Source organism: Giraffa tippelskirchi, chromosome 2 (genome assembly GCF_054371585.1).
Source record: "Giraffa tippelskirchi isolate mGirTip1 chromosome 2, T2T-mGirTip1v1.2.pri, whole genome shotgun sequence".
In the NCBI taxonomy this organism is placed as follows: domain Eukaryota; kingdom Metazoa; phylum Chordata; class Mammalia; order Artiodactyla; family Giraffidae; genus Giraffa; species Giraffa tippelskirchi.
Window position 1 is genome coordinate 12,815,059 of NC_137276.1, and position 26,616 is coordinate 12,841,674.

General features: G+C 46.1%; 1 protein-coding gene and 1 long non-coding RNA gene across 9 annotated transcripts in view; both read left to right on the forward strand.

Moving 5' to 3' along the window:
* CACUL1 (CDK2 associated cullin domain 1) overlaps positions 1–8,250 on the forward strand; it is a 70,205-nt gene extending 61,955 nt beyond the window's left edge. For 3 of the 8 annotated variants that reach the window (XR_014067426.1, XR_014067412.1, XR_014067420.1), the window contains 3 exons: positions 2,849–2,892; positions 3,319–3,505; positions 3,604–5,449. Coding sequence is in view for 3 of the 8 variants with exons in the window: in XM_081536398.1 (XP_081392524.1) it covers positions 2,849–2,892; positions 3,319–3,359 (85 nt within the window). In the remaining 5 variants the exon portion in view is untranslated. Of the gene's footprint in view, positions 1–2,848; positions 2,893–3,318; positions 5,450–7,850 lie in introns of those variants that run through there. The other 5 variants (XM_081536398.1, XM_081536366.1, XM_081536381.1 and 2 more) reach the window with 2 other exon arrangements.
* Positions 8,251–14,774: 6,524 nt separating this feature from the next.
* Positions 14,775–16,896, forward strand: LOC145524356 (uncharacterized). The gene is made up of 2 exons (XR_014067433.1): positions 14,775–15,098; positions 16,241–16,896. It is a non-coding gene; the product is annotated as an uncharacterized LOC145524356 (long non-coding RNA).
* The last annotated feature ends 9,720 nt before the right edge of the window (positions 16,897–26,616 follow it).

Here is a 26,616-nt window from a genome sequence, read left to right on the forward strand (position 1 = left end):
AGTGATACCACTCTAATGGCAAAAAGTGAAGAAGAACTAAAAAACTTCTTGATGAAGGTGAAAGGGGAGAGTGAAAAGGCTGGCTTAAAACTCAGCCTTCAAAAAACTAAGATCATAGCATTCAGTCCCATCACTTCATGGCAAATAGAAGGGGAAAAAGTGAAAACAGTGACAGATTTTGTTTTCTTGGCCTCCTAAATCACGGTGACTGCAGCCGTGAAATTAAAAGATGCTTACTCCTTGGAAGGAAAGCTGTGATAAACCTGAACAGCATAATAAAAAGCAGAGACATCACTTTGCCAACAAATACCTGTATAGTTAAACCTATGGTTTTTGCAGTAGTCATATGTGGATGTGAGAGTTGAACCATAAAGAAGATTGAGCACCAAACAATTGGTGTTTTGAAATTGTGGTGCTGTAGAAGACTCTTGAGAGTCCCTTGGACAGCAAGGAAACCCAACCAGTCCATCTTAAAGGAAATCAGTCCTGAATATTCATTGGAAGGACTGATGCTGAAGCTGAAACTCCAATACTTTGGCCATCTCATGCGAAGAGTTGACTCATTGGAAAAGACCCTAATGCTGGGAAGGATTGGGGGCAGGAGGAGAAGGGGACGACAGAGGATGAGATGGTTGGATGGCATCACCGACTCGATGGACATGGGTTTGGGTAAACTCCGGGAGTTGGTGATGGACAGGGAGGCCTGGCGTGCTGCGATTCATGGGGTCACAAAGAGTCAGACACGACTGAGCGACTGAACTGAACTGAACTGTTAAGAGTTTGTTAGGCTGTAAATCTAGTTCATGCTAAGTTTTTCTCTAAATGCTCAGCTGAGAGAAAAATCCTTCAGAGACCATTTGGTGTGTTCTCTTTCTTCTGGTCCTTAAGACTCCTCATCCAGCTTAGCAAGAGGTTTCTGTCCTGGTCTTGATCATAACCAGAGAAAGTGGGAAACTTTGGTAATCTGGAAGATTACACAAAAGCATGAAATAATTACTTGGGCTAGCATTTTAATCCATCTGTGAAGGCTATTTATTAGTTACACACTAATTTGTTAATTCAGCAAATATTTCGTTTTTCTACTCTGCACTTAGATACTGCTTCTAGATACTGGGTGAACAAGACAGGCAGAGTTCCTGTTTTTATGGAGCTTATACTCTGCTGTTGGGAGATAAATAGCAAACATGTAAACAAATTATTTCGAATAATAATGAATGCTACACAGAAAATGAGACATTATAGGATGGAGTACCTGACTAGGGCATGCACGAGGGGCTCTTCCCCTTACTTAGTGATATAATGCCCCTGAGGAGGAGAATTCCAGCTGAACAGTAAGGAGATAGCCATGTGGCTAACTTGGGAGAAGAGTGTTGCAGGTATAGAAAAAAGTGTAGCAGTGCTAACATGTCCAAGGGACAGAAAGAAAGCCAGAGTGGCTGAAATATAGTGAACAGAGAAAATGGGTGTGGAGGGGTAGATAAGAGCCATAACTCACAGGGCTGGGAAAATAAATTTGAGTTAGAATTTGTTTTTTTTTTTTTAACTGTCATAGAAAGCCACAGAAGGGCTTTTAATCAGAGACGTGAAGTCATCTTATACATGCTTTTAACATAAGATAGCTCTGGCTCTTGCCTGGACTAATATTAAGATCTTGCAGTGGTGTAGGGGAGAGGTGATGGTGGATTGGGGTTGGCATTGTAGCCGTGGGGTCGAGCAGTGGTTGATTTTGGGTTATGTGTTGAGACAGAATGCTCCAGAGTGAGGCAAAGAGAGGAATCAAGGATGAGCTAGGATTTGGGGCCTGAGTAGTTGGGCGGATGGTGGTGCAGTTTATTGAGGAAGGCGTGGGGGTGGAATGCATCCTGGCCATGGTAAATTTGCAGAACATGGAAGTCATCCACGTGACAGTGGCAGTGAGACAACTGGGCCTTACAAGACCGTAGTGTCAGGAGGAAATCAGAGCTGGAGATAGAAATCTGGGAGCCAGTGGCGTAAGGATCATATTTCAAGTCACAGGACTGGTATGACTACTCTCCTAGACTAAGGAGAACATACGTGGAGAAGAAGAAAAAGTGGCCAAGGACAGAGTGTTGGGCAGAACATGGAGTGTTTCAGGAAGGAAGAAGTCAACTGAGTAAATGCTGCTGAGACTGAGGAAGAAAAAGCTAGTGGACTGGTTTTTATTACTCATTATTTAGGCATTTTAGTCGTTCGTCTGGGCTATTGTCTAAGAAACTGGAGAGACAAAAGTAGGATTTACAAACAGCGTAGAACTCTTATTTTCCTATCTCTTAAGTGGAACTCGAACTTCTGTAGGTATTTAGGTATTTCTGTAGGTATTTAAGATGAACTGGTTACTGTATGTAAAGGTTCATGTTCTATCTGCAAGAAGGGTATTCATTAAGATTTCTGAGATTTTTCAAAAGCTTTAAGCAGTTTTCAATCCCATAATAGGACTGGACTCTTAGGGGAAGATTTTGATTTATTCTATTTCATAGTTGAAATTTGTCCTGTTATATGCAGTTCACCAGGGATGTTGTTAGTAGAGCCTAGATTTGTCTTCAAAGACAGTTTAGTCTGAACCAGTTTCTAGGACCCATCTTTATAGATAATCCTCCCTTCATTTAATAGCTTTCTATATTTAAAAGGTAGCACCTTTAACTAAGAATATTCAGGTTATAAATGATTCAGCTGCTGTTTACAGGTTTAATGTCAATTTTAAAATAGGTTGTTAAAATTGAAAAACCTACTCCACTTCCATCATCAGTGATGCCAGTTCATTTCTCCTCTACTTTGGTGTGTGAAGATGTCAGTCAGTTCTGTTGACTCCTTCTTTTCTTATCCCCAGAGGTGACCAGTCCCGGAAGAGAGCTGGGGATGAGTTGACTTATAGTAAGTAATGATGCTCCTTACCATCTTTGATGGTTTTGTGATGTAAAGCAGCCGCTGGCTATAATGATATCCACAGAGTTCCTGATGGTGGTCTCCAAGGGCACTGTGTATGGTCAAGGTCAGACTCTTCTGTAAGCCATGGCAGCTCTGAAGCCCAGTTGCTGGTGGTAGTTCTCAGGCAGTTGGCAAGAGGCTGCCAGTTCTTTCATCTCCACTAGAATGAGATGAGTGTCCAGACTCAGTTCCGGCTGATATAGTCCCCTTTCTTGTCACTCACAGCCACATGGTTTTGAAGTTTTTTTCCGGATCTACTTTTGGGAGAGGGGTGAGAAATGTGTGTCACATAAGCAGATTTCTACCATTATCAGATGCTGGCTGCTATTGATACTTCTTCCTTTTCCAATGTTTTGTGTTTTTTTTTTTCAGACAGCTCATCAGCCTGTGCAAGTTCCAGAGGGTACAGATAGTGAATGTATTGAATGTACTTTCCTTCCTGAAAAGAGGACACTGGAGCTGCAGAGACTGTGTTCAGAGCACAGCGGGGGTCCCGCAGACACTCAGGAGCCATGTCACCAAGCTGTTCTTGGAAGAGGATGCTGGACTTCTTATTTTGGTTTGTAATTTAAAAAAAACTAACAAAAACAAAACAGTTGCTGCTAGACTTGGGGATGATTTTGAAATGGGACAATCTTATAACGAGTTTATCTACAGATTCCGCGAGGAACACACATCATGAAGAGTGACCATTGCTAAGTGAGATCCAGCAGCCAAAATCAGCAGCTTCCTCCAAAAAATAGAAGAATCTTTTTTTTAAAAACATTTGTTTTGTTCATTTGTGAACTTAGCACTTTGGCATATTGGTTTCACACATCAAGATGTCTTTTGCTTTAAAATCAAGCAGATCATTACAAAATACAGTATTTTTCACCCATAACCCAAACGACCCCCTTTAAAAAAAAAGAGTTGGTCTTTGTTTAGCATTAGAAAGTCTTGTTACAGGAAAATGCTAACTCTGCTTTCAATATAACTTCTCCCCACCCCACCCCCCCATCAGTTCACGACTCTTTTCTACTCTGTGCCTTGAGCTTTGTGCACTTTGCAAGCTCTGTGACCATGTTGTCAAACGCTTCCTGAAAAAGCTGATGGTATTACAGTCTGACCCGCCAAGATGTCGGGTATGACTTCATAGCAGGATGCTGAAATCATTGGGGAAAGAGACATGTTGCACACGGGTCAGATTTCCCCCTGCCTTGCAGTGGTGTTTTCTTGTTAAATGTTGGGGACCAACTCTTGTAGACCATTTCCATTCCTCTGTCACTTAGCAGGCTCTCCCCGGCTGCTGTAGTGTTGGCATTATGCTAGTCTAGGGCTGGGCGGTACTTTAGCACTAAAGCTCCCTTTTTAATACTGTTGAGAATTACCCAGTGGTCAAAGCTGGTTCCTTTGATGCTCTAGGAAGCAAATACGGTTATTAAATCCAAACATAATCGTGTGGGATTCCCGATCAGTCTCATTTTAAATGGGTGAGATAAGTACTTAAAGAGTCTGCAGTCTATATCTTTATATTTGAGTGTCATAGAGAAGAAGTAGCACTGCTGTTTTAAGGCTCCCTTCTGGCTCTGGCCAAGCTATATTTTCTGTTTTCATACACTCACAGTGCTATTTAGTTCCTTATAAAAGACTCTGAAGTTTATCCTATTGTTTTTGAAAGGCAAAGGAAAATAGATGTGACAAGGGGAAAATGTTTTTCTTCTCAGTTTTGCTTAAATCTAAATCAAGCATATGCTTCTCTCTTTGGCTTTGTTGGCTATGTCAGACTAATTTACCTCTTCAGAGGACTAGGGGCAAAAAAAGGAGACACATCCGGGATACTGACTATCACACTTGTGATTTGCAGGTCGTTCATAGAATTGCCTCTGCCAGTTCACTTGGGCCTTTTGGAGGGAGCGGGCTCAGGGTGAGTTCAAAGTGTACTGTGAGGAGCAAATCAAGTCAGTGAATAGAAATCCTCTGTTTGTAAAATCAGTGTTCAGAGAAGCAAAGGTTAAAGGTTGTCAGGTTTATTTTTTAAAGTACTTATCAGCCAGGGGTGGTAGATTGTGAGGAGGCCTTTGAAGTGTGCTCCTTTAATGCCGTGAGCATCTTGGATTGTGTTGATAAACACTGAATTACTGTCAAGACTTGACAGGCTCTCATTGTGCCCTGTACGGTTTGATTTGCCACATCATAACATTCTGATGTCAAGGAAGAATTCTCTTTTATCATGAAGTTCAAATTTTACTTTACTCAATGGAATGCTTGCTGCAGGCTTATAAATACAACACCTGAAACCAAATTCTTCCAAGTAGTTTTAATAATAATATTTTTGAAAAGGAATGAAATTGGAATGTTTCGTTAAATGTGAGCGAATTCTTCACTATCCTAGTAATGTACCCAGATGCTTTTGCTGGGAAGGAAGTATTCTTTGACCAACAATGGAACCTTCCCTATGAAAGCATCACATTAGGATGTGAATTGGCATTAAAATCTTTGGATGCTTTTTGCATTGTTCAGTTAATGGAGGAATATTTTGTATTGTCTTCTTTTTATTATTATGTGTGTGTTAACAAAGTGGGCAGAGTAAAGTTTGCAGGATTTAGTCTCTCTGTAGATTTTTACAGTGGCCGCAGTGCGCCATGGGTGAGGGCTTGGTGGTGCAAAGGTATGATTGGAGGGCACTGGAGGAACAGCGTCTCCCAGTGCGTTCAACCTGGTTCTTACTCATCTTGGCCTCTTGAGGTACACTGCAGTATGAAGAACTTACTTCTTCAAGACAATATTGACCTTGCTTATTTAATTGGGATTCTTAACAAAATTCTTAGTCTGCAACGAAGAAGTAAGAAATGCCTCCATTTTGTACTGACTAAGCACTGTCTGCCTAAAAGTATTTCCTTTGTGTGTTCACTTGTATTCTTCTTGCCAGTACAGTATGTAGTTTACACACCATAGTTTAACACTGGCTTTTTATGGGGTCCAAATCATCAAAGGCAGAAAATTGTAAAGCAGGTTGCTCGTCTCATGAGTCAACACATGTAGTTGGTTTGCTAAATGGACTAGTGGATACATGCAGCCTGAAACTGGACCCTCCAGAGAAAGCCAGCTCACTCACTTTGGAATGATGACACTTAACATCAATAGATGATCGTTGTTTGGAGAGATGGTACTTATTTTAAAGTTGGCATTAAGCTTCAGTATGTGTCGTCTCATACCCTTCTCTCATCACAGCTGCACCCTAACCTGACTGCTGTGTTTCTGTGGGGCAGAGAGCAAAACCCGGTGTTGTGACTCTTCATCTACTAGTTCTTAGACAGGAGTTAGTGAAAAGAGACAAATACCTGGGCACATGAGTTGTGCATTATTAAATTTTGTGGAAAAGTGACTTTTTTCCCTGTCCCTTTTACTAGTTGGAGGTGGTTCCCCTCCCTTCCTTCGGGGTGCGGGATGAAAATCAACGTGTGAGTAAGTGAGCTTGCAGAAGAGTGGGGGCCTGTGGCGGTAACGCTGCATGCACATACATCTCCAGTGCTACAGCCCTGTGACGCCATCACCCCTCTTGCTGCATGCCATGCTTTCTGTCAGGTTGCTAATTTGCACACACAGAGAATTCCTCAGGAAGAGTTTGCACACGCATCACCTCGCTATAATATTCTGTACCGACCAAACAAGGGATTTGAAAGTTTTTCAGCACAAAAGGAGAACTTCAGAGTGATGGTCTGTGCACACGTACAAGCAAACGTAACGGTGATCTCGCAAACACAATTGGTTTCCGGAGCTAAGTGAGCAGGAGCGCTTGTGTCGTAGTATTTAAAGAAGCTGTTTAATCTCCCAGGGTCACCCTTCAGATCTCATCTTCTCATTGAGACTGGCTCTGTTTTCTTCTGTGTTTTTTCTTTTTTATTGCAGTTTAATATTTCTATGATTATTACACGAGGCGTTACCCTTGAGCTAAAATTCAGTTGTCCAATAAGCAGCTAGTATTAGATAACATTGTTCTATGAATATACACTAATCTGGGTTTATTAAAAAACTTCACAATTAAAAAACAAAACAGAACCCCTGCATTAGTTATCCAATCATTGTTTGGATGTTTGGGGGTTTTTTGTTTTTTTTTTTTTTAATGGTATCTCATTGAGCTTCAGAGTATTATGTTGACTTTAATCCACTTTTGACCTTTTAACAAATTTAAGATCAGAATATGAATCCCTTGATGTACACCTAGAAGAGATTTATAAGGACCTTTTTAGTTGTGATTACTCTTTTCAATAAGATTGCATAAGATGAAATTTATGTTTATCAGAAGTTAAAACAGAGGTCATAGGTATTCTTGGAGAAATGGCTTTCCTGATATTTTCCTTACCTAGTTTAAATTTGCCCCAGTTTCTGGCCACCAGGATCTATGAAAGGACCTTTGTTCTTTTCAAGGGAAATGATTCCTCTTCTATTCCCACAGTTCATTAACTAAGTCATTGACACTTTCCCATGTCTACTGGCCAAGACCTCATTTCGAACCTCTTTCCAGAGCCAAGTGGCACACGTACCTATACTATTTCTGCTTATGTTGGTGGAGTGGCTGTGGGAGAATTAAAGAATTAAATAATCAGAGGTACATTCTTATAGGACTGTAGTGTATATTGTACCCCTGCTGACTGGAAATTATCTTCATTTCTGGTTAGATTGCATTGTTTAGAAATGCAATGTGTTTATTGGCTTATAATTCTGGGAAATTGATAGTGTGGCTCTGAGGTGAATTCTGTGGTTTGAAAAAAATAAATATTTTGTATTGATTCTCAAATGTCATTTCAATGTTGAGACTATGTACTAAATGCAATAAGACTGTGGCTGTTCTCTTCAAAGGGTATGTCTTGTTCAACAGTTGGCAATTTACTTGCTCTCATTAGCCCTGTTTGTCAATATTACAGCCATGCAGTTCGGGAGAAGTTGTTGAGATGTGATGTTGTGGGGAGCTATGACTGGAGACAGGAATGCTTGAGAGTAAACGGGAGGCCGAAAGCAGACAAAAGGCTTCTGCCACCCACCAGCATAGTAGAGCAAGGATGAAGCAATGACGTCTAGTTCCTGGTCGTCCTTGTTTGTCAGAAAGCATGGTGGAGCTTAGAACAGGGTGTTCTGTACATCAGCTCTTTTATGAATCCAAGAAGAACAAAATGGTGGATGAAACTCTTACTGACTGGGGATTCAGAGCCACTGACTTTGGCTCTGACCTTTAACTCTTGATGGATTTTGAATCACTCCTGTATTAGGGTGTATACCATCACTCTAAAACATTGTGTTTAACGAAATAAATCTTGTACAGATGTCCTTGGCCTTGTTATGTTGATACCTGGTTTACTGGAACTTTGTTTTAATACAGAGTATATGGTTTTGCTTTTAGTACATTCACGATGCCTCCTAAATGATAACGACACTTCGTATTCTACCACATTCATTAGCCTGCAGCATGAGTGGCCATCCTGACGTCTACACCACTGTGAATGTGTGTATGTGATGATGGTGATCAGTGATGACCAAATTGGATTTATCTCAGGAATGCAAATTGGTTAATGTTAGGAAATCAATTAATGTGACCCATCTATCAACAGATTAACATGTGATCAGATTGTCTGTGAAAATCCAAAATATCTACAAGGCAGATTAGTAGCCTTGTGAGTTTATCAGGGTTGCTGGAACACAATCAATATGCAAATGTCAATTACATTTTCATGCAGCAACCACAAGCAGTAATGTCTGTAAATTTTTAAAATATTGTTAAGAAATAGAATATATACTAGGAACAGAAAAGTCACAAAGTACCTAAAAATCTTAATAAAAGATATTAAAAGCCTTTTAATGAGAAACTGATAATTTTTAAAAAGCACCTTTGTTGACATAAATAGAGAGAGAGTGATTGGTAAGATCATCTCGGTCTCAATTCTTTCTCTGAATCTGTTAGTAGATTAAAGTAATTCCAACAAAAAAATCCCAACTGATCCTAATATCTGAACGGAAGAACAAAGGACCACAGATACCCAAGATCACTCGTAAAGAAGGTGAAGTGTGAGGAGAGCTAGGATTACTGGAGTATGACCCTTAGTGTGAAATACAGTGAGTATGACCCTTAGTGTGAAATACAGTGAGTATGACCCTTAGTGTGAAATACAGTGAGTATGACCCTTACTGTGAAATACAGTGAGTGCTTAAGACACTGTGGAGTTGGCACAGAGATGATAAGTAGATGCATGGACAGGAATAAAGACCTCAGAAACTGACCCACTCATGTTCCAGAACCAAATTTTGTTAAAGGCAGTCATTGCAGATCAGTGAGGAGGAGGAGGATGGATTATTTCTTAAATGGGGCTTTAGTAATTTTTCACAAAGGAAAAAAAGTGAATTGGACTTCAACCTTGCACCAGACACAAAAGTCAGTCCCAAGTGGATTAAAGATTTACCGGATTAAAGTTAAAACTGTAAAACTTAGAAGATGATATAGAAGAATATTTTTTATGACTTTAGGGGGAAGGGGAAAAGGTGCAAACCATTAGTTAAGAGATAAGTAATTTGGCTGCACTAATAGTAACTACTTTTTTTTACCAAACATGCCACAGAATGAAAAAGTAAGGCCAAACTGGAACAAGATATAGATAATAATGATATATATATAATTGTTAAAAAGCACCTGAATGTATATCAATAAGAAAGCAACAACTCAGGAGAGAATTGGGCAAAAAGCACAAGTAGGCATTTCACAGAAGAAACAGAAATGGCCCATAAGCATGAAAAAATGTCCAGCCTTATCAGTAGTCAGGAAACACACACTGAAACCATAAATGCCAGTTTCTAGTCCCTATATTGGCAACAGTTAAAAAGTCAGGAAGTGGGGGAGGGATAAATTAGAAGCTTGGGATTAGCAAATGCAAACTACTATATATAAAATAGATAAACAGCAAGGCACTACTGTGTAGCACATGAAACGATTCAATGTCCTGGGGTAAACCATAGTGGAATGTATGTATGTATGACTGAGTCACTACTGCACAGCAGAAATTAATGCAACATTGTAAGTCAACTACAATTTTAAAAAGGGGGAAGGGATCCGAAAATACTGAAAATTGCAGAGGTTGTGACAACAGGAACTTCATCTGCTACTCTGCGTGTAAGTCGGTACTACCACTTTTGAAAACAGTATTAGCTAGTGAAGTTGAACGTCAGGTATATCTTACAGTTTTAGAGAAAATCACGTCAGATGTGAATACCCAGGAAACATGCACAGGAATGGTCACAACAGCTGTGTTTGTAGTAACCAAAAAGGGAAAGAGAGCCAGCTGCCCATCACAGGGAAATGAAAAGATGGAGTGTGTGCGTGCAGTGGGGTCTGTGGGGTCCTGAGTGCAGCACACTGTGCATCAACCTGGGTAAGTCTCAGAAACCACACTGAGTTAAAAGAAGCATATCAGAAGAGTATAGTCAGCCTGATGACCTTTTATATAAAGTTCGTAACCAGGAAAAACAGTATATTGTGTAGGGATGCATCAGTAGTAAAACTGTAAAGAGAATTAGTAACATTTAAGACCATGGGGCTTCCCTGATAGCTCAGTTGGTAAAGAATCTGCCTCAAATGCAGGAGAGCCTGGTTCAATTCCTGGGTTGGGAAAATGTGCTAGAGAAGGGATAGGCTTCCCACTCCAGTATTCTTGGGTTTCTCTTGTGGCTCAGCTGGTAAAGAATCTGCCTGCAATGCCGAAGACCTGGGTTTGATCCCTAGGTTGGAAAGATGCCCTGGAGAAGGGAAAGGCTTCCCACTCCAGTATTCTAGCCTGGAGAATTCCATGGATTGTATAGTCCATGGGGTCTCAGAGAGTCTGACACGACTGAGTGACTTTCACTTTTCAAGACCATGGTCTCCTTGAAGGTGGGTTTTGTAAAAGGGGAATGAGAACAGAGAGGAACACTGGCTTATAAGCAATTGAGAATAGGAACGTTTTGATCTTAGTAAACATGTCAGTTCTTGAATTAATATCTAAATTCAGCACAAAGCCAATCCAAACACCAAAAAGTATTTTAAGTATAAATAAAAAATTCATGTGAAAATATGAACAGATGAAAATAAAACCTTCACTGAAAGGGGGAAAAGAGGAACTTGCTGTACCAAAAACCACATTTTTACAATGGCAATTAAATTTTTACACTGGTGTCAAAAGACAGCAATGGCACCCCACTCCAGTACTCTTGCCTGGAAAATCCCATGGACGGAGGAGCCTGGTAGGCTACAGTCCATGGGGTCGCTAAGAGTCGGACACGACTGAGCGACTTCACTTTCACTTTTCCCTTTCATGCACTGGAGAAAGAAATGGCAACCCACTCCAGTATTCTTGCCTGGAGAATCCTAGGGACGGCAGAGCCTGGTGAGCTGCCGTCTATGGGGTTACACAGAGTCGGACACGACTGAAGCGACTTAGCATAGCATAGCATAGTGATCATGTAACTCTTTTTGTCTCCTGGTCTGGAGAAGGCAATGGCACCCCACTCCAGTACTCTTGCCTGGAAAATCCCATGGATGGAGAAGCCTGGTAGGGTGCAGTCCATGGGGTCGCGAAGAGTCAGACACGACTGAGCAACTTCACTTTCACTTTTCACTTTCATGCACTGGAGAAGGAAATGGCAACCCACTCCAGTGTTCTTGCCTGGAGAATCCCAGGGACGGCAGAGCCTGGTGGGCTGCCGTCTATGGGGTCGCACAGAGTCGGACATGACTGAAGTGACTTAGCAGCAGCAGCAGCAGCAAAAGACAAGTTAATGGAAGATGGTTTAAAATAGACTGAAATGCTTTTAAGCATGTTAAAGGTGGGTATTTAAAATGGTTCTGATCATGACAGATTCAGTGGAAAGTGCTGATACAGCTGGCAAAAATTCAGTCATACAGTTAACCAAAAAAATTCCAAATGGACTAAAAATGAAAAAAGTTAAAGTTATAAAAACTAGAAGACAATACCATTTATATTTTCTTGAGGTGGGAGACGTTTGTTCTATGAATGTAAGCAATGGTCTGAAAACAGAACCCTGTGTAAATCAATCACCTGACTGCACTCTGTAGAGCACTGACCCAGCATTTGTACATACGTATATATTTTTAACTTGTCTGTGTACTGTACTAATATACGTAAGACAAAAAATAGATGAGAAAAAAGATGAGGTGAAAATGTTTTAAAATACTTTTTGTGTGTATTGTGGTTAAAAAAGAAAAAACCCTTTACTCTTTCTGAAAAGTTTAGTAAGAGCCATATTATTAAAAATGCTTCATTATTTTTGAAACTCCTAGTTTTAACACTTCACAGTAAAAACAATGTGTGATTCTAAGGTAAATTTATTTTAATGCTAAGTTCTTATGGCTATTGTAGCTGGAAAAAAAAAAACTTCATTAAAACGTGGATCCAGATGACTTGGCTTTCTGAAAAACAATACTGTTTTCAGTTCCATCTACTAGTCTTAAAGTGTTTGTTGAAATCTTTGTAATAAATTTCCATCTGTCTCACTGTCCCTAACTTGTTCTTGCTCAATAATTGTGAGTGTGGTATTTTTAACAAATGGGTTCAAGACCTACTGAAACTCACTTTTGAATTTCGGCTCCCAAGTTTGAGTGTGCTCTTATAAGAGGTTTTATAGGTGACCGATTTTGGACAACACATTTTCGTGAAGCTGGAATCATGTCTAGCCATTTTTGAGATAGTCTTAACATGAATTTCTTTAGAAAAAGTAGCAACTTTCTTACTCATCATTAGTACTAGCATCTTTACTTTGAAGGGTTGGATAAAGCCTGTCTTTTTTGTTTTTAAAATACCTTCATGATTGCATTATTGACAGGCACTTGTCACCACAGGAAAGGTTGGCAAATTGCAAACATCTGTGTTTTTATCACTAAAAAAATAAACAACATATTTAATACTGACAATACTTTTTCAAATGTTACTGTGAGATAACCAACAAACCTCTTCTGGGATTTAAATTTCTCCATCTCAGAAAATGGGGCTACTCAGGTGGCTCAGTGGTAAAGCGTCCGCCTGCCAATGCAGGAGCTGCAGGAGACTTGGCTTAGATTCCTGGGTCTGGAAGATCCTCTGGAGAAGGAAGTGGCAACCCACTCCAGTATTCTTGCTGCAATAGCGATAATCCCATGGACAGAGGAGCCTGGCAGGCTACAGTCCTTGGGGTCACAAAGAGTCAGACGCAACTGGGCATGCACGCGCACACACACATCTCGTAAAATATCGTCAAGATGCCGTCATGTAAGGTCAAGTCTGAGTCCGGTTGCCTTGTGAGGGCACTTAGACCACAATTTTCAAGAAGAGAATGGTGTTGTCATCCCAGCGTTGTGGAATCCCACTGCTCCTTTCAGAATACATCGCTTTTTTAACCAGTATTGGGGGAGTGAGGCCTCCCAGATGGTGCAGTGGTTAAGAATTCACCTGCCAACACAAGAAATGGAGGATTTGCGTATTCAATCCCTGGATCAGGAAGATCCCCTGGAGAAGGAAATGCCAGCTCACTCCAGTGTTTTTGCCTGGAAAGTTCCATGGACAGAGGAGCCTGGCAGGCTACAGTCACAAAGAGTCGGAGACTACGAGCCGAGCATGCATGCACGTGTGCATGGGGAAATAGAAAATCCATTAGAAAACCACAGTAATAATTGCTATAGACAAGATCTACTGATGAATGCTAAATTAGTACATGGGAGTTGTTGAAGGAGAAATAGGATAGTTGCATAAACTCGAAAGTTGTCTCACTCTCCAAATATTTATTTAGTGTGGTTTAACACATGTATAGAAATTCTTTGATATTTCTGCCTTCAGGTGGTGGAGCTTAATTACTGGATATGGGCTGGACTCAGTGACTGGCTTCTGAGTACAGAAAAGGTTTCTCATCACAGAGAAACCCGGTGGCAGCCCCTTAACCAAGTGGTCACGGTTCACATTTCAACCATGAGTCTCGTGGTATCCTACCCCCGATATGATGCCCTGAGAAGGACACTTCACCTCTGTGGTGTCAGACAAGAGGGGGACTTTCTCCAGGACCCCTGACTGCCCCTCTTCACAGGTGTCAAGGTCATGAAAAACCAGGGAAAACCAAAAACCCGTGACAGGTGAAGCTAAGTACAGAGTCATAGTGACAAAATGCCATTTGGCATCCTGGGATTGAGAAAAAGATATAAGTGTAGTAACTGGAGAAATCTGGATAAAACCTGAGATGTAACATTGCTCTGATGACTTCTTTGTTTCAAGAAGTGTACCACGGTTGTCAAATCAAATTGTGTGCTTAGTTGTGTCCAACCCTTTGTGACCCTGTGGACTGTAGTCCACCAGGCTCCTCTTTCCTTGGGATTTTCAGACAATACTGGAATGGGTTGCCATTTCCTCTTCCAGGGATCAAACCCATGTCGCCTATGTTTCCTGCATTGCAGGCAGTTTCCTTACTTGCTGAGCCATTGGGGAAGCTCATACCATGGTTACCTGAAGTTTAAGCCCTAGGGGAAACTGGGGGAAGGATTTACAGAAACACTGTCCTGTCTGCAACTCTTGGTATGTAAATCTGAAACTGTTTCCCCAAGAAAGTTTTTGCTTTTTAATCCCATGGGTTTCTCAGAATTATAAGCGGACATGATTCCTCTGTAGAGAACCAGAGTGATTCCAGTGAACACATAGCTACTGGGGCTGGTGGCTCATCAAAAGTCTGTTTTGAGATGAATAAAAATGTCCATCCTCAAATTGGAGGGTCTGAGCTTAACGGGCTCTCACGTGAATCACGTTTCATTCATAGCTCCTCTTGCTATAATTGATTGTACATTTGGCTTCCAGTCAGGGTTAGAGAATTGGATTGACATTTGGAGAAAATGTCATTGCAACCCATCAGAGGAAGCTTTGATGGAGGAGCAGTTGAAGTCCTTGGCGTGCAGTCAACGAGTGGGGTTGTCCCTGGACACTAAAGGAGCCCCCTCTTCCGGGTTCCTGCACTCTCTGCTCTCAGACTTTCCAAGGATAACCTGGTTAGTCAGACCCTCCCAAGTTCCACAGACCTGGAGTTCCCCAGTCTACTGAAAGTCATGCTAAATCAAGCTAATCCAAGGCGGCAGTGTGAAGGCGGGAACCGTGTCAGTTACAAGGACAGCAAGAAAATTAAAGGTACCAGACCCATCTGCTAATATAGAAAAGGCGATCAAAGAGAAGCAGGCATGCATGGGCTTTCTGACTGTGGGGTGCCATCTTATCAGGGGTGTAAGGGGCCATGGAAGGAAAAGTGGAAAAATTTCAGGTGCAAGGCAGTGCTCGGGGGTGGGTTGATGTAAAAGCATTTGTAATGGTCAAGACTTGCCAGTCTCATCAGGCCATCTCAGGCCAGGGCCCAGGGTGAGCCCTTGCAGGCAGGAGACATGGGGACCTGGAGACCCAGAGGCTAGAGGGCAAGTACAGATGTGGACCAGGACTTCTGAGAGGCCATGTGGGGCCATACAGATAACAAGCTCTTCACTCAGAGATGCATTTGGGGTCAGTAACTCCTGGTCCTATGTGTCATGTGTCCCCATGTGGGTCATTTCAGCTCTCCGAGTCTCGGTTTGCTCTGCTATAAAACCCATCTCCTTCACATAATTTAGAGAATTTGCTCCTCCCTATTCAACACAGTTTGGACAGGGCTGGTGAAACTGTCCTGCCTTCCTCAGCCTTTGTTTGGATGGGTGTATTACCTGAGCCAATCAGCTTTCTCCCCTGGAGATGGAGTTTTGAGCAGAGCCGTTTGAAGCCTAAAAGAGGCCCCAGGGACTGGGCTGGGACCTGCCTGCTGAAATCCTGGAGCTGCCAGGCTCTTGTTCCCACAAAGGTTAGCTCTGCCGTCCAGTTGGTGACCATACTTCCTTCACCATAAGGAGTGAAGGTCAGTGTTTGCTGCTTGCAGCGCAAGTGTCCTAAGACCTGCAGAAGATCTCTTGGATGATCTGTGTGATCCCTTTTCAATAAATAGGGTCTTTGTTACCCACTTTGGAGCTTTTCTGAAACAAAGTGGTGAACAAATAATATGAAATGGATCAGGACCCTATGGTCCTTATCCTGCCCCCCTACCATGTCTTCAGTCTGCCTTTTGTGGAAAACTTTAGTCAAAGAATAAGTTTAATCAGAGAAGTGAGAAATGCAGGAACAAAGGAAAACAGTCAGAGGAGACCAAATAATAATGATGTAGTCATTAAGCACAGTCAAGGACCTTTAGTTCCTTCTCAAGTTAGTTCAGTCGCTCAGCCATGTCTGACTTTTTGCAACCCTGTGGACTGCAGCACACCAGACCTCCCTGCCCATCACCAACTCCCGGAGTTTACTCAAAGTCATGTCCAGTGATGTCATCCAACCATCTCATCCTCTGTTGTCTCCTCCTGCCTTCCATCTTTCCCAGCATCAGGGTCTTTTCCAACGAGTCAGTTCTTCGCATCAGGTGGCCAAAGTATTGGAGTTTCAGCTTCAGCATCAGTCCTTCCAATGAACATCCAGGACTGATCTCCTTTAGGATGGACTGGTTGGATTTGGACTATAGGTAATATTCTGTGAGCTATCTTATAGATACTGAAACCCCAAGTGGGAGAAGTTAGCTACACGGTTACCAGACTGTACCCACGGCCTAAGCTGCTACAATTCCAAGAGCAAGCCTCAAAAGAAATGGGAATGAATGGACACTGGAACTGAAGGTTAACTGTACCTAAAACAACCAGGATAATGCTGGTCAGACCACCGATGACCAATCTGAACGATTGGTTCAGAGTTGATGTGCCGTTTCTGCGTGTAGCCCTTCTGTCTATAAAAGCTCTTGTCCTACAGGTTGCTGGTGCGGTGGTGGAGTGGGGTGGGGGGAGTCAGCTTTTGAACAGATGTCTGCCATCCCACCACCACCCCCTCTGTTGCAGGCATCTGAAATAAAGCAAACTTCCCTTTCCACCAACCTGGCCTGTTTATTGACTTTTGAGCGGTGCTCGCCGAACCCCACACATACTTTTGGTTCCAAACACATTTGAAAGATGGAGTCTACGATTTCTTCCTCCTCTGTATTTTCTCTCTGGGTAGAAATGGGAGATGCTCAGTTGATCCCAAAGCCAAGGTCCCAGTATGGAGTAACCAGGCACGCTGTTCCTAAGAGCCCGCATTCTTGGTCACCCCCTTGCAGAGAAACCCAGTTGCACGCTCACCCCAGCCCTGTCTGCACTGCATGTCTCATAGCCCTGGTCAGCACTGTTTGATAAGCCGCCAAACACTTCTAGCCGCAGCTCTCCTGCAGCTGACCATTTGTAAATTGCTTTTGCCCTACTGTCTGACAGCGTGAAAAACACATTTTCAATCTCCAGGTAGCAGTAGGTGTATTTCTATCACAGCATTTCTGAGCTCCCAGGGACAACCTGCTGGGTTGGGGTGGCCCCTGGGCCTGGAGAGGACAGGTGATGTTCTAGGGCGGTGGGAGCCAGGTTGGCAGGGGCGGGAGGGGGCAGGCGATAGGCACCGTTATCCCCACGCACAGAGGCTCTAAGGCCCTCTCGTTCTGTGCCTGGCGGGATCTGGAGGGGGCCCCCCACAGGCTCCCGGGCCTCACCGTGTCCTGAGCAGGATGCTGAATTGAAGGCCTCAGTGTCTGTTCTCGAAATGAGGCCATTTAAGAATAAGCCTCCCTTAGCGAAACTTGCTTTGAGCCAAGCGCTGTGTCAGGCACTTTGCACACTTTGTGTCACGTGTCCTCACTCTGCTACTGTACCCCTGCCGTCTGCATGAGGCCCAGACCTTGTCCAGACCAGGGCTGTCTGGCTCCAGAGCCGCTTCTGTTAGGCAGTGGCCCAGGGGAGCCAGCTGGTGATAAACCCAGGTCCCCTCGTCTTTAGCCCAGGGCCGTCCTCTCCTGACACTGCACACCCCAGCACCTGGGCACAGCCGGCGCCTGGCATGGCGGTACTGTGGCATCTGCTTCCTTGGCGGGTGACATTGGAGGGCTGCTTGGGGCCACATCAGCTGTCCCTTTTCCCAGGGGAGACAGAGCTGCAAGAACCGGTGCGGTGTCAGCTGCCATTGAGTTTCCGGCTGATGCTCAGAACAGGGTGCTTGTTAGGAAGGAGCCTGATTCCAGGGAGGCAGACAGTTCAGCTCAGCCCCTTAAAGATGTGACTGCCTGGTGTTTCCCCATCTACAGATACTCTGGGCTTGTATCAGAAGTCGGGCTAGTGATCATATTGGGAAAACGGATAGCAGCTACAATTGTAGTCAATTTAAATGAGTTTTTTTCCTTTAAGGGAAAGCAGTTACCATGTAGTAAATGCTGGAAACATCATCAGTTACTATAAAGCTGTCTAGCCAGAGCCCATTACTCTAGTTGTCATGTAGCTTTCTCTTCTTTGGGCTAAAATTAGATTCCTGTTTTCTTTTAACTCAATAAACAGCCACAGAGCAGCCTCTACAGATTAGATTAGACAGTCTCCATGGTAGTTTGAGACGTCTCTATCTTATTAGCTTCGTGCCTCAGCGTCCAAGCCTGCAGGTGAGGGAAGGAAGGCCTTGGGCAGAATCAGTGGCTTTCAATTATTGAACTTGAGCCTTGTCAGGCCGTGGGTGAAGCATACACTGTGGCATTTAATCCCCAAGACTTCAGGAGGGAGCTATGTGCATTTTCAGCCCCATTTTACAGATGGGGTAAGTTGTGTTCAGAGATAATCAGTAACTTATTTAAAGTCCCTCAGCTACTAGGGCTTCCCGGTGGCTCAAGACAGTAAAGAATCCACCTGCAGTGCAGGAGACCAGGGTTTGATCCCAGGGTTGGGAAGATCCTCTGGAGGAGGGCATGGCAACCCACTCCAGTATTCTTGCCTGGAGAATCCCCATGGACAGAGGAGCCTGGCGGGCTGCAGTCCATGTGGTCACAAAGAGTCGGACATGACTGAGGGACTAAGTACAACTAAGCACAACAGATACTAGGGGTTAGAGCCGTGATCCAATTTGGGTCTGTCCCCAAGGGCTGTGATCTCAGTCCCGGGTCAACAACTGCAGACCCCAGCTCGAGAATGAGGCTCTGAGCCACCTCAGCATTTTAGGACCCTCACTAGAAACCGATCATTTACCTCTGAAATGCTGTTCAGATTGGACTATTTGGCAGCTGGAATGCTATTAACTCTCCACGACCACCTTGGCAGTCTCATTCTGGCCTAAGTGGTCCCGATGGGCAGTTAAAGATGTGATGAATAACACGGGGGGAGAGTTAACTATATGGTGGGCAGGCAGCCTCTTTCCAAGCAAGGAGTCTGGTGGGGCCAGGGGTCGGGGAGGAAGTGAACCGCGCTCTGCCCCTAAGAGGGAGAGTTGGGAGGCTTAGGGCTGGGAGCAGAGTCGGGCCTCTGGTTTCCCCCTCTTTCATCTGCTCAGAAACACGGAGAGATGAGGGTGGGCGTCGGGGAAGCAGCAAGAACTGAGAGGCAAGTGCAACTGAGCATCTGCACCGTGTCTCAACCACTCCGCCCCGTCCCCCCACCCCAACTTAACTCGGGGAGCAGGAACCCTGGTTAGTCCCAATTTTCAAATGAGCTGAGACCCAGACAAGTGCCCAGGGTCACACAGCCATTGGGTGGCAGGGCCAAGGTGGCCAGACGCAGAGCGGAGCCCCCTGAACCATTCCCTGCGCTGTCCACCCTGCTGGTTGGTGGCTGCCACAGGACCGGACCCTGGCCCAGTGGTTTTGCTCCCTCCTGAAGACCCCACCCTGGGCGGAGACTCCACCTGCCAGGCTGAAATAGCTGCCAGAGTCCAAGTCCCCTTAAGTCTAGAAGCTTCCATCTGCCTGCCTCCTAACCAATCGAGGCCTGGCCACCACCTCTCTCCACATCAGCAAAGACGGCATTTCTCTGAGCTGTTCCAGGCCTCCTCCTGACCTTACCTTGCTGGGAACCCCTGGCCAACTGGTTGCCCCTCTTCTCACTGGTGAAAAGAGGGGGGTTCCTCAACTTCAGCCTGCAGAGCCAGTGGGGATTATTACCAGTGACCCCTCTCCCACCTGCCGAGATTCTGATTCTCTAGGTCCCAAGCAGGGCCCAGAAACCTCAGCCTCATGCCCCAGGTGGCTTCCATACACCTGGGGCCTACCCCAAGTGGGGACACAGGCTTGACCAAGTCTAAGATTCTCACTTCTACGGAGTCTGTGCGTGCTAAGTTGCTTCAGTCATGTCTAACTCTGCAACCCTATGGACTGTAGCTCTCCAGGCTCCTCTGTCCATGGGATTCTCCAGGCGAGAATACTGGAGTGGGTTGCCATGCCCTCCTCCAGGGGATCTTCCTGACCCTGGGGATTGAACTCATGTCTCTTATGTCGCCTACATTGGCAGGCAGGGTCTTTACCATTAGCACCACCTGGGAAGCCCTCTATGGAGGGTCTGAACTGAAGGCTAATTCTTAAATCATCTTTCAGATTTTCTCACCTGGGGCTGAAATTAGAATCCCAAATTCAGTGGATCTTTTATGAAGTTCTGTCACCGTGCCCTGGGGCCGATGGGGCACCTCCTGCTGTAGGTTCACACCCAGAGCCCTTGGTGGCAGCTGGGAGGAGCCCAGCGACCGCTTCAGTGGGGGCCCAGCATGTGGGGCACATTTTCTGGAATTCATGACGACTTTCTCCCTGAGCAAAGCTCTCAGCCTCCCCGGATGGGGGTCCTGAGAGAGACCTAGCCGAAGCTTCCCTCTCTCCAGCAAGCCCCCTGAACCCTGCTGCAGCCCAGCCCTGGGGAGCCCATTGTCCACTGGCCCAGTTAAGATGGCGTTATTACCCCGCCAGCTGGGGCAGATTGGGAGGGAGCGGGAGTAAGCTTTGTTTTGGAACCCCTCCTCCAGAGCCCTCTGCAGTCAAAGGTTTTATTAATATAGATTAATGGGCATAAACAGGATTCTTGATTTCCTTAAATAAATGGATTTTGAATGGTTACTCCGGCAACTGGGCCTGGCTCCATTCATTATCCAGGGGCGGGAGAGAAGGCCTGGCAGGATCTCTGTTCTTGCTCTCAGACTTTGCAGTCAGTGAGTTTGGGGTGGCAGAACCTTCAGACCAGCCTGGATGAGGTAATACAGAATCATGTCACCATTAAATGTGTTAAGATCAAGAAACACAGTGCGTTCTCTCTGCAACATCCGAGACAGCCAGGAGACTGCTTCCTCCCCTGCTGGAGGCAAAGGACGTGCCTCTTGGATGTGGCAGACTCAAAGCCATTAACCAGGGGATGTTTAAATTCTCATCCCCGGATGACACCCACATGGCCTTGGTGAATAAATTCTGGGGTGGCGAGAGGAGGGTTGTTGTTTAAGGGGCTCCATTGGCCTCTCGGGGTGAGGCCAGGCCCTGAGGGGGAAATAGGCAGGTCTGGTGTGGCTCTCTGGCCTCCAAGTTCTGGTCCAGTGGGCTCATCACCATCAAGAGGCCTTGAGTGCCAGCAGTGGTGGTTCTGATATGTGAAGATAACGCGGGGACTGACTCTGTAGCACTAACCCAGGACGCATCCTGCTGAGAGGAGTTGAGGTTACCTGGGGCAGGAGGTCACCTGGAGCAGGGGGTGTGCCTGGACAGAGCTTCCTCCTGCTGCCTTCCACCCCTGGGGCCCCCTGTTGTGAAGAGGTGCATAGAGACAGCATCTGAGGACAAGCCAGGCAGGACCCCAGGAGCACTGGGAAGGGGACCTCTGGCCAGTGGAGCCTGGGTGGGCGCCAAGCCACAGTACCAGCTGCTAGAATTCTCTCTGCGGACACTGCTGACCCAGCATGGACGAGGAAACCAAACCGAAGTCAAGGCCCATCGGGTGGAAACCGGTCTGCCAGGGGCCGGTGGACTTTCACCCTCATCGCAGCTGCTAACATTCTTGAGCACCTTGTTACACAAGCTCTCTCTCTGCCTACGCGATCTCCGCTTATCCTCCTAGTAGCTCTATGAGGCTCAGAGAGGTTATGCGCTGGTCCAAGGTGGCACAGCCAGCAAGCCTGGTGCAAACCTGGGTGGTTTAACTCCGAAACCTGTACCCATCAATTTAGTTGCTCATTTAGCAATTCTTTGGTGAGTGTCCATTTTGTGCCAGGTGCTGTCCTTGAAACCAGTGGGAGTCCCAGAGCTTCTGAGCTAGGTCTGGGACTCCAGCATCAGTCCCATCCCGCCCTCTGACCCCAGTCCCCAGGAAAGTTAGCAGTGTCCCTTCAGCCTGCATCACTCACACACTGCACGGAGAGGCAAATAACCCCATTGTGGTTTATGGAAGTCGCGTGCTGGTCGAGGAGGAGCGACGGTGACTCCCACCCTCCCCATCAGTCCCCCGCCGCGCCCCCGCTCCGGTGCGCTCGCCCGAGCGCGGGTCGGGTCCCCGGTCTGCCCCCGCGGGCCGGTCGCCGTGTCCTCGCCGCCCGGCATCCACCCGCCCCAGAGACGGACGGACGCAAGGGCGCGCGTCGGCCGTCCCCGGCGTGGCCTGGCAGGTGGGGATCTCCGGCCCAGCTCCCGGGGCCGCCGGGGCGGCGGGCTCGCGACATGGGTGGGGAGGAGGGGGCCCGCCGCCCTCCCCTCGTTCCTCCACGCGGCGGCGGCGGCGGCGGCGGCAGCGCTGCTGCGACCCTCGTGGACCGAGGGTGTGCGCGCGATCGGGCATCCTCGCCGCGGGCGTGGTGGGTCGGTCGGGTTTCCCGCCCCAGTTGAGCGCCTTTCCCGACCCCCTCTCCCCTGCTTCCTCACCTCGCCCACCACAGCGCGTCGCGTCCCGGTCCCCCCGGGCCCGGCACGCCCGGCTCCTAGTGCTCGCTTTTGGATTTCCCTGGTGGCTCAGACGGTAAAAGCGTCTGCCTACAATGAGGGAGACCTGGGTTCGATCCCTGGGTTGGGAACATCCCCTGGAGAAGGAAATGGCAGCCCACTCCAGTATTCTTGCCTGGAAAATCCCATGGACAGAGGAGCCTGGCAGGCTACAGTCCTTGGGGTCGCAAAGAGTCGGACACGACTGAGCGATTTCACTTTCACTGAGGAATGGTCTTCAAAGGCCTCCTGTCAGGCTCAGATGGGGAAATTGCTGGAGAAGAGCGAATTGCCAGCCCCAGATGGCAGCCCACTCCAGTATTCTTGCCTGGAAAATCCCATGAACGGAGCAGCCTGGTGGGCTGCAGTCCATGGGTCGCTAAGAGTCAGACACGACTGAGCGACTGACTTCACTTTCACTTTTCCCTTTCATGCATTGGAGAAGGAAATGGCAACCCACTCCAGTGTTCTTGCCTGGAGAATCCCAGGGACATGGGAGCCTGGTGAGCTGCTGTCTATGGGGTTGCACAGAGTCGGACACGACTGAAGTGACGTAGCAGCTTAGCAGCTGCCCTCTGAGCCAGGCTGCCAGACAGGGACAAAAGCCAGCAGAGAGGGGTCTAGCCCCTACAGTGGATCTCTGTTCTGGTGGAGATTCCGAATCTCCCCCAGGCAGTATCTGGACTCTTGCTAGTGTGGCTGTTAAGACTCTCACTATTTAACCCTCCCCAGAACGGGCTCCCGCTCACCTATCTCAAGAGGAGACCCAGAAATGCCTGATCTGCTGGTTTCATGGGAAGACAGGTGACCCCCCAGAGTGACTACTTGAATTAATTCATGCCCTCCCCTTCTCTATGCCTCCCACTCTACCCCTTCTATTCCTCTCTTCCGTCCTTCCTCCCTCTTTTTCTCTTTTTATTTAAAAAACAGTATAGGAAAGTACAGAGAATAAATGTATCAAAGTTCCAGAGCAGCACTGTCCAGTGCTTTATGTGAAGATGGGAAGGTTCTAGATCTACGCTGTCCAATAGAGTAGCCACTAATCATGGGTGGCAACTGAGCCTTTGAAATGTGGTAAGCGCAAATGAAGAACTGAAGTTTTTAATTTTATTTAATTTTAATGAATTTAACGTCAAATGTCAGTAGCCCAGGGTGACTAGCGGGTACTGTATTGTACAGCATAGCTCTAGAAGCAAAGAAATTACAGATAACTGGAGGGCTCCATGTTCCAGGAGATTCTGAACCACCCTGTTGGACACAACTTGTGTGTACCCAGCAAGGCTGTACAGGCTGAAGTCACATCAGTCCAGTGCCTTTGAACAAAAGATAGGAGGGCAAGGGAGTCAGTAGCCAGGGTTCAAATACAGACCCCATTACTTCTTAGCTGTGTAAACTCTGATTCATTACTTGGACTCTCTGAGCAGGTTTTCTCATCTGTAAATTGAGGGATCAGGGAGGGTATTACAAGCATCTGTTCCCAAGTGTTGTTTTGAAGACGGAAAGAGATAATTTGGTAAAGTACACTTGAACCCTGGAAGGAGCCTGGCCCACAGGAGGTATGCACACACTTCTCCAGACACGTCCTGGCCACAGTTCAGGTAAGGAGTGCTAAGAGGAGACCCAGTACTCTAGACATCTCGCAGGTATTCCTTCTCTTACTCCTCCCCACAGCCCTAAGGCATAGTTACTGTCCTTGGCTCCTCTTGGCAAATGGGCATAAAGGAAAACTAGGCACAGAGAGGTTAAGTAACTTGCCCTAGATCACGCAGCTGGGAAGTGGTAGAGCTGGGCTTCCAACCCAGGTGTAGTTGTCCCCTGAGACTGCTCCACTAACCACAATGCTGAGCGGTCTGTGACCAAGGGGTTGCTTCAAAGTATAGTCTCAAAGGCATTTGGTTCTCGAAGCGTGGTTCCTGGACCAGCAGCATGAGCATCATCTCAGAATGTGTTTGAGATGCAAACTCTTGGCCTTTCCCTAGAACAACAGGATCAGAGATTCTGGGGGTGGGGCCAGCCCTCTGGGTGAAGCTGGGGTGCTAGAGCTTGAAAAAGGTAGTAGCTCAAGGAGCCTTCACATCTTGGCTTTGAACTCTGCCACAACTCACAGCTCTGGCTCCCTCCCCTGGCCCCACACAACTCCCTCTCCCAGCCCAGCAGTCTCCCTCTGGCCCTGGTGGCTTCCTGATCTATGTCCTTTCCAAACCTACTCATGGGCTTGAGAGCAGGCCAGGAAGTAAGTGGTCAGTGAGCACTGGCACCCTGCCTCTGTCCCCACCACTGCTGGCCCTGCTCCTGGTTGGGTCTCATTGATCTGCAGTCTGCAGGGCTTGCATCTTGCACTGTCATTCTGCCAGTAATTAGTCCCATGGAAGGTGTGGATGGGGAGGCTGCTCATGGCTTGTTCTGAAAGAGACGCATCTCCCTGGCTGATGGCTTCTTGTGACTGACTGTCAGCTTCAGATGATAGAAATCAGGTCCCCCGCTGAGAGCATATGAACCCGTCTTGGAGCTCCCAGGTCCCCAGGAGGATGAGAGGGGAGGGAGGAGATAGAGAAATGTAGGCACTAGGCAGCTGTGGAGCTTGAATATAGGGAGCCCAGACCTCACCCTCGGCTAGGAAAATCAGACCCTCTGGGTTGGGGACCTGAGCACTGACAGGTTTGAAAAGCTCCTCACATGATTCTTTTTCCCCCCCTTAGCTTTATTTAGACATAATTGACATATGACATTGTGTACATTTAAGGTGTATAATGTGACGGCTTGATGCATGTATATATCATAAAGTGATTACCATGATAAGGGTGGTTAACACATCCATCACTTCACACACTTACTATTTTTTGTTGTGGTGGTGAGAACGTTTGAGATCTCCTTTCTTAGCACCTCAAGGGTTCACTCCAGCACTGTCAACTGTAGCCACCATCTGTACCCTAGATCTGTACCCAGAACATATTCATCTTATAACTCGAAATTTGTACCTTTGATTGACATCTTTTCCCCACCTCCTGACCCTAGATGTCCACCAATATATACTCTCAGTTTCTAGAGTTCACCTTTTTAAGATTCCACATATAAATGTCATACAGTATTTGTCACTGTCTGGCTTCAGTTCAGTTCAGTTCAGTCGCTCAGTCGTGCCCGACTCTTTGCGACCCCATGAACCACAGCACGCCAGGCCTCCCTGTCCATCACCAACTCCCGGAGTCCACCCAAACTCATGTCCATTGAGTCAGTGATGCCATCCAACCATCTCATCCTCTGTCGTCCCCTTCTCCTCCTGCCCTCAATCTTACCCAGCATCAGGGTCTTTTCAAATGAGTCAGTTCTTCGCATCAGGTGGCCAAAGTATTGGAGTTTCAGTTTCAACATCAGACCTTCCAATGAACACCCAGGACTGATCTCCTTTAGGAAGGACTGGTTGGATCTCCTTGTAGTCCAAGGGACTCTCAAAAGTCTTCTCCAACACCACAGTTCAAAAGCATCAATTCTTCAGTGCTCAGCTTTCTTTATAGTCCAACTCTCACATCCATACATGACTACTGGAAAAACCATAGCCTTGACTAGAAGGACCTTTGTTGGCAAAGTAATGTCTCTGCTTTTTAATGTGCTGTCTAGGTTGGTCATAACTTTCCTTCCAAGGAGTAAGTGTCTTTTAATTTCATGGCTTCTATCACCATCAGCAGTGATTTTGGAGCCCCCCAAAATAAAGTCTGACACTGTTTCCACTGTTTCCCCATCTATTTGCCATGAAGTGATGGGACCAGATGCCATGATCTTAGTTTTCTGAATGTTGAGCTTTAAGCCAACTTCTTCACTCTCCTCTTTCACTTTTATCAGGAGGCTTTTTAGTTCTTCTTCACTTTCTGCCATAAGGGTGGTGCC